The 7,524-nt window shown below is 41.4% G+C and overlaps 2 protein-coding genes across 2 annotated transcripts; both read left to right on the forward strand.

The window, feature by feature from the left end:
- The first annotated feature begins 472 nt into the window (after positions 1-472).
- Positions 473-1,335, forward strand: LOC146487372 (uncharacterized). Its single transcript, XM_085085810.1, has one exon. It carries the CDS (start codon positions 488-490, stop codon positions 1,190-1,192), a length of 705 nt encoding a protein of 234 aa, XP_084941936.1. The 5' UTR covers positions 473-487; the 3' UTR covers positions 1,193-1,335.
- A 3,859-nt stretch (positions 1,336-5,194) lies between these two features.
- LOC146487373 (uncharacterized) lies at positions 5,195-7,440 on the forward strand. Its single transcript, XM_085085818.1, has 3 exons — positions 5,195-5,349; positions 5,572-5,637; positions 6,607-7,440. The coding sequence occupies exons 1-3, from the start codon at positions 5,317-5,319 to the stop codon at positions 7,288-7,290; spliced, it is 783 nt and encodes a 260-aa protein (XP_084941944.1). The 5' UTR covers positions 5,195-5,316; the 3' UTR covers positions 7,291-7,440.
- The last annotated feature ends 84 nt before the right edge of the window (positions 7,441-7,524 follow it).

Below are 7,524 nucleotides of genomic sequence, written 5' to 3' on the forward strand. Positions count from 1 at the left end.
TCGTTGTACCAATTTTTGGTTTTTTCCGCGATAGATTTTACAGTCACCGCAAAAATTTGATGTCACGAGAAAGAAGCTTCTTTATGTAATTTATTAGAAGAAATGTTGAACAAATTTTTCAAACAAATACTATATCTTGAAATTTTAGTTTGTGTATTATGTAAAAACAAGACTTCAAGCGGGTTTGTATTCGACAAAGTGACGTTTCTTCCGTTTCTTCAGCGGCTAATTTCTGCGAATTTGGCTGCAACTTCCTTTACGGCTGCCACCCCATTTCCCCCAGCCTTGGCCGCTAATTAACAGGAGTTCAACATTATTATGATCTAAGATTATAAAAACTATGATTCAGCGTAATTCGCGGATACACGAGCTCAGTGGTGTATAAGTCGTCCTTCAAAATAGGCTTAAAATGTTTTTGTAACGTCAGCTCCCTCGTAGTGTTTCAGGCAGACTGTTTTCAGATCTTTACAGCATTGTAATCATATAAATGATTCCTTTTCAGGTACATTCCTGTCCTCAACCGAAAGGCGTTGAGCAGTATCACACCTTCCACCCCTACTCCTGTCTGGATTACCTGAAACAAGGTGCCTCCAAGTGTGGTATCTACAAACTCTTTGACTCCAGTGGTAACAGCTATCCGGCTTATTGCGATCTACAGTCAGAGCCCGGATCTGCTTGGACCTTGGTGATGTCTTGGAGCAACTCAAATCGAAAGCTTACACCTTTCCACTTGACTCCCTTCAAGTACAACGCTCCAGTGAACGAGAACGCCCAGAACTGGAATCTGTACCGCCTGAACTTGGCACGAATGAAGTCCCTGCAGAGTCACTCCAGTCACTGGCGAGCAACATGCAGTTATCCAACACACGGCGTTGATTTCAAAGATTACGTTCGTGGAAACTTCAAGGACTTCAACATAGTTGATTACCTTGGAAGAGCGCAGTGTAAGAAAGTGGAATACATCAACATCCGAGGACACATTGGCATGCATCTCACCGCACGCTTCTGGCAGACTACTAATGATTGTCTCCTGCATATCGACAGTTCTGCAACTGGTTGTCAGTTTAATCCAACTTCTGGTTCGGTGTCAGGTGAAGACAACTTCGGCCACCATCGGGTAATCAACCCCAAGTTCCGCTGTACAGAGAAGAATCACTCCACCACACAGTGGTGGTTTGGAGGACACCTGTAAGGAGCAGTTTAACCGTGACCACATTCACTGGCCACCAAGCTTAAACCAGATAAGAAAACGGTAGAACTTAGTCATTAATAGATGGCGTAGACAAAAGACCGAGACGGTCAATCATAAAGCTGCTGAATAAAACCTTTTTAAGGGAGCTTTTGTGTGACATTTAATAGTGTTTTCTAAATGACTTAGTCATTGACTGATCGGTTGAAAACTGGGCATGAAGCGCAAACAGGTTCCTTAACGTTTTTAACTTATAAAATGCTATGACTTTTGTGAAAGGTTTTAGTCCGGTGTACATACAGTGGGGTGACGTTGCAATTGAACCTGATCTGGAAAAGATGTTTACACAAAACTATTGCAAAATGAAATGACCACTTCCTCTCACTAACCTTTCCTGTCTTCGAAAGGCCAGGGGGTATTCTAGTTAAATTTAAATGGATCGCGAAATTCTATTCGGAATTTTAGGGGAAATGGTCAATACCTTTTGAAGGAACTATTTTTATCTGTTCGGGATGGATGGTGGGACAGAATTCTTTACTATTCATCATTTCTTCTATCAGTTCCAGTCAAGGAGAGTCACCTTCCAAGGAGAATCGCATGTTATTGAAAGCTTCAGTCGCCTCCCGATAACTCGGACCCTCGCTAACTCGAACCAAAATCAATTCCCCTGTATTTTCGCCATACATTTACTGTAATTTTACCATCAGTAACTCGAACCCTTGATAACTTAGACTGCAAACAGTCCCTTTCTGGATAGTCGGGAGGTCGTGCGAAAGAGCGCGAAAAAACTGGAGCGAACGAGCGGAGGGGGGCTTGGGGAGAGGCGGGAAAAAGGACTTCTGCCCAGTCTCTTCTCGTTTAATTCTCCCCGCTCCAGTCTTGCTGCGCTGTGAGCGCACCCTCTCGACTAACCAGAAAGGGACTGCTTGCAGTCTATCGGGAACTCCAACCTCCCGCTAGCTCGAAGTTATTTTCCTTTGTGGTCATTTTTCTATATAATTTTACCCTCGATAACTCAAACCATGTTTCTCAAGCCGTGACAGGTCAAACAAACAGTACTGCAGTCCAAACCATTGAATTTATTTCAAAGCCGCCTTTGTATTCTTTGCCTTTTTTTTTACATTAACAAAACGTGTCAGACCAGTTCAAGTTCCCAGTACCTACGTGGTCTTCTCCTGTTGCTTTGTTTTGTTTTGTTTCACGTTATGCTACGTTCTGATCTGTTACAATTTGGAAATATTGTTCCATTTTCACTCGCCTTCTCTATAATTAAATTTGATTCAAATGCGACTTTTTATGAATAGAAATACTTGAACTAAACACCGTTTTTTCATGATTTCCAGTCATTTGCTCTCGGCCAATAACTCGAACTCCCGATAACTCAAACCTTTTACAATTTCCCTTGAATGCTCGAGTTATCGGGAGTCGACTGTACCTAGAACTTTAACAAGAACTTGATAACTTGGCTAAAATAAGAATGCGTTCAAAAACAGAGGAAAGAAAAGCTGAAAAGGAAAAAGATAATGACCAATACGATTGGCTACGACTTGTTACGGATGGATGACTAAAACCTTATAAATACCTACACATGCACACAGTACTGATGGAAAGCCAGAAATCGGAAAAAAAATCTAAAGACAATCGACTCATACAAAGAGGAATGAGACAGTACTGACAGTTCTGATGATAATGATGATGATGATGATGATAATGATGATGATGATGGTGATGATGATGATGATAATGATTATGACGATGATGATGATGATGATGATAATGATAATGATGATGACGAAGAACTGTTTGCAGTGCTCTCCGAGGGGGGCCTTGAAAAGTAATCTTCGCTAAAAAGAGGGGTCAGGAAATTTTTTCCAAATAATTAGAATTCTTTCCCCTGCCCCCTCCCCTGCCTCCCGCATTTAATGACCGGTACGTACCGGACCCTCATTTCCAAACTATCACCGGTGACTTAACCCGCTGTTACACCGATGTTTCTCCCTTGGAAATATCGAGTATTTGCCGAGCATCAACGAAACGACACGAAAGCTTGCTGAAAGAACCACAGGAATGTGCAGACATGGCGACCAAAATAATTTTCGTGGTTGCCTTGACAATAGCAACAGGTTTCCGACGAGAAAAGAAAAGTGACCTTGGTCAGAAGTCCCCCGCTTATGCGTGAATTAATTCAAGCTAGCACAAACGAAAACTGCGCAAAATAACGGGATTAGGCCGGCACACATTTTAGGGACATGTTTGAGGGACTGAAGCCACTTGGTGTGTAACCTTGGGGCACTTGTTGCAGGGACAGTAAGTAAGCTCGTGCACACGAAGCGCATTGAGGCCTAAAAATCAAAGAATGCTTGACTTTGCTCTCCACATGTACAGAGCTCTTCTTTATGTATCAGAGTGTTGAAATTCGAACACTATGCCATTTTTTTTAAAACGTCATGAAGAGTGCGGTGCTTTGCCCTTTTCTCACTTTGCCAGAAGAGACGCCAGGGCCTTCTTTTGGGTAATTTTGTTTTCATAATCCTTGTGATCCTTATCCCATAGCAGACGGTTATCTTTGTAGAATTCAATCAGCATTTGTTGTGGTTCATCCATCGAGGCTGCCATCTTGATCGACTGCTACTGAAGGGTTATGGGATAGCCAATGGCGGGCTGTTATTGGTTCATTTCTATCAGCGGGGGCACTTTGCAGGGCAGTGCACACGATGCAGCATTGAAAATTGGGGTCATTTTGTCCCTGGTTTTTATCGCATGAATTCAAACCAGCTGAAGTTCATGCAACATGTTGCGGGGACAAAATTTTGTCCCCGCATTTGGAATAAACACAACTTTGTTGCTCAGTTTTCAGGTCGTTTCACTGATTGTACGCAATAATTCTGTCTATGTCTTAAGATGTTAGTTCAGCTGACAATCAACGTTTTTAACTCAGTGAAGGATAAGTCAGAAACCGGTATTAGTACTTAGAAGATCCGGTCTTCTCTTTACTCTGATTTATGCTTACAGTGCGGTGACAAGCGAGATGAATTACTGACATTTGCATCGCTTTTATTAGGGAACTAAAGCAACGACGACGAAGACGGCAACGACAACGCCGCTAAACAACAGGTTTAATGAGGAAAAACAATCGCCCTACAAGTTCCTTTTAAATTTTAGTACATTTCTTTGCCGTCCTCTGCAAAACAACAAAGTGAAATGACCAAATTCAAGGTTTTGTGGAACGTGATCCCTGACACGACGGTGAATTTTTCATTCTCTTTCTTCTTGAACTCGAACGCCACACCTACCAATTTGGTTCCTAGGAAGTTCGCTGTTCGTGTCAAGTTGGATGAGTTGAAATAATCGCGAAGTAGCACCGGTAAAATGAAACTATATTTTCAAGTGATGTGTTCGTTGCCGTCGCCGTTGTCGTTTCTTAAGTTTCCTATTTTATTACGACTAAAACGTAAACAAATCGCAAGTTTTTGTTTCTTTAGGCGTGCAGAAAAGTCTTTTGCCGGGACTGATCCAAGCAGATTTCCGAGACATGAGAATTATTCAGTTTGCCCACGGTGTAAGTGGGACATTGTCGTCGGGAAAATGGGTAAAGCTATGATTAAATTATGTCTCAGTCAACAAACTAAAGTTAAAGAAAATTTCTAGACAGAATGCCATTGACCTCAATACTGAATGGAGATTATATTGAGCCAGTACTGCGTTGTGTACATGTGTATGAAATATGAGCTCTATCGTTCCGCTGCTAAAACTGTACGTTGAGAGTTTAAGAATTTTATAGTCTGAATTAGTACAATTAAAACACTGGCGATAGACTTCAGATTCGTTTCAAAATAAGCTGCCATTAAGTGGCTAATATATTTACAGGATTTCTTCGGACAGTGTCTGTGACAAGCCGTCAGTTTTGCATTGTTAATCCAATACGTCACGATATCTTCCGGCGAACAAGTTTTGTGAAAAAAATTTCGTGTTCGATTTGATTGTTTACATTCCGTTGAGCCATAGAGCGTAGAGTGAGTACAAGGAAGAAGAAAGCGCGTTGTTGATACCTCCGTCAGTTTATAGCGAGTCGAGTTGAAATTTGCGCGAACGAGCTTATTCTCAGTCTATTCTCAACGGCGTTGAAGATGGTTATACTATTTGTGGGTCTTGTCTTCCTGGTAAGTAAAATCGTCAAAACAAGTGCCGCAATATTTTCACATTACTAATCACCATAATCACATAGCTTCTCATTTTAGCGGTCCGTTTTCAATTTTCTAGATAATCGCCAGATAACCAAATTTTTTTTAAAAAAACGAGTAAATATATATTTCCTCCTAATTGTACTCTTTTCCTTTTGATTGTGATTTAACATTAAACCGAAGATGTCGTTCGTTTGTCAGGGTTTGTCCGTCGCGGCAAACAAGTGCGGGAATCAAAGTCAGATGGACGGCTCTGTTGGATGCAAGGTAAGAGTTTTTTTATACCAACTTTCCACAACCTTCGTTGATATTTGCGAATAAATAGGTGCAAATATTTAAATCGCGTGTACACTGCGATAAAAAGAGCTAGAAGGTACCGCGGCCAAGGCTTTGTGAGCATATTTTTTAATTATGCCAAGTGAGCATATTTTTTAATTAAACAAAATACAGTAAAATCTCCTTGACATTAAAAATGCTTAAACTATGCAAACTATTGCTTAAACTATAATTGAAAATTGTTTTCGTTGCTTACCTTTGCTGTGCTGTGCCTTCAGTCTTTGCAGGAAGTTGTCGCTATGTAAATTTTTGGTTTGTGTGCGATCACCGCATAAATTTGATATCGCGAATAAGAATCTTCTTTATATAATTCATTAGAAAAAATGTTGAACAAATTCTCTGAATAAGTACAATACATAGAAAATTTAAGTTGTGCATCAGTGTTCAACAAGCTTTCAGTCAAGTTTGTATTAAACAAAGGAGTGACGTTTATTCGGTGCATTAAGCGGCTAATTTTTGACGAACTTCAGTTTGACTGCCACCCTCTCAATTAACCGACAGCTCGCCATTTCCCGTAGGGTGGCCGCTAATTAACAGGGGTTCAACATTATTATGATCAAAGATTGTAAAAACTATGATTCAGTCTAATTTGCTGGAACAGCAGACTTGCTTACAAGTCGACCTCATAAGTGATATAAAAAAATTCTTCTCTCGTAAGTCATGTAAAAAAGTTCTTCGTAGCTAGCGAAGCGAGCTTCAACGAGGTTGCGCAGCGACCCAGCGAGCGACGAAGCAGGAAAAAAAATTAAAGGACTTTTAGAAAGTCTAGGAGCTGGTGCATAAGCTGTCGTTCAAAATAGGCTTCAAATGGTTTAGTAACGTCAGCTCCCTTGTAGTGTTTCAGGCAGACTGTTTTCATATCTTTACAGCATTGTAATCATATAAATGATTCCTTTTCAGGTACATTCCTGTCCTCAACCGAAAGGCTCTGCGCAGTATCACACCTTCCACCCCTACTCCTGTCTGGATTACCTGAAACAAGGTGCCTCCAAGTGTGGTATCTACAAACTCTTTGACTCCAGTGGTAACAGCTATCCGGCTTATTGCGATCTACAGTCAGAGCCCGGATCTGCTTGGACCTTGGTGATGTCTTGGAGCAACTCCAATCGAAAGCTTACCCCTTTCTTCCTGACTCAATTCAAGTTCAACGCTCCAGTGAACGAGAACGCCCAGAACTGGAATCTGTACCGCCTGAGCTTGGCACGAATGAAGTCCCTACAGAGTCACTCCAGTCACTGGCGAGCAACATGCAGTTACCCGACACACGGCGTTGATTTCAAAGATTACGTTCGTGGAAACTTCATGGATTTCAACATAATGGGTTACGGTGAGGCCGGTCATTGCAAAAAAGTGGAATACATCAATATCCGAGGACACATTGGCATGCATCTCACCGCACGTTTCTGGCAGCAAGTTGATTTACTGCATATTGACAGCTCTCACACTGGCTGTCAGTTTAATCCAACTTCTGGTTCGGTGTCAGGTGAAGACAACTTCGGCCACTATCGGGTAATCAGCCCCAAGTTCCGCTGTACAGAGAAGAATCACTCCACCACACAGTGGTGGTTTGGAGGACACCTGTAAGGAGCGGTTTAACCGTGACCACATGGTGGTCACCAAGCTTAAAGCAGCTCTGTAAACAAGAGAACTTAGACATTAATAGCTGATGTAGACAAAGAGCAGAGAAGCTCAACGACAAAAGCTGCTAAATAAAACATATTTGTGGGAAGCTTCTGAGTGCCTCATTCATTACTTTATAAATTAGGGCATCAACTAACTAATAGCATGGGTGAAAAGCTGGCAGAATTAAATAAGATA

Source organism: Pavona decussata, unplaced genomic scaffold (genome assembly GCF_977016875.1).
Source record: "Pavona decussata unplaced genomic scaffold, jaPavDecu1.1 SCAFFOLD_16, whole genome shotgun sequence".
NCBI lineage: Eukaryota > Metazoa > Cnidaria > Anthozoa > Scleractinia > Agariciidae > Pavona > Pavona decussata.

Excerpts from the sequence above, each read along its gene's own strand:
- LOC146487372 (XM_085085810.1), top strand. The coding sequence starts at position 488 with ATGATTCCTTTTCAGGTACATTCCTGTCCTCAACCGAAAGGCGTTGAG.
- LOC146487373 (XM_085085818.1), top strand. The coding sequence starts at position 5,317 with ATGGTTATACTATTTGTGGGTCTTGTCTTCCTG. Across the intron at positions 5,350-5,571 it reads TTGTGGGTCTTGTCTTCCTG|GGTTTGTCCGTCGCGGCAAA; the intron begins GTAAGTAAAATC and ends TTCGTTTGTCAG. Across the intron at positions 5,638-6,606 it reads ACGGCTCTGTTGGATGCAAG|GTACATTCCTGTCCTCAACC; the intron begins GTAAGAGTTTTT and ends ATTCCTTTTCAG.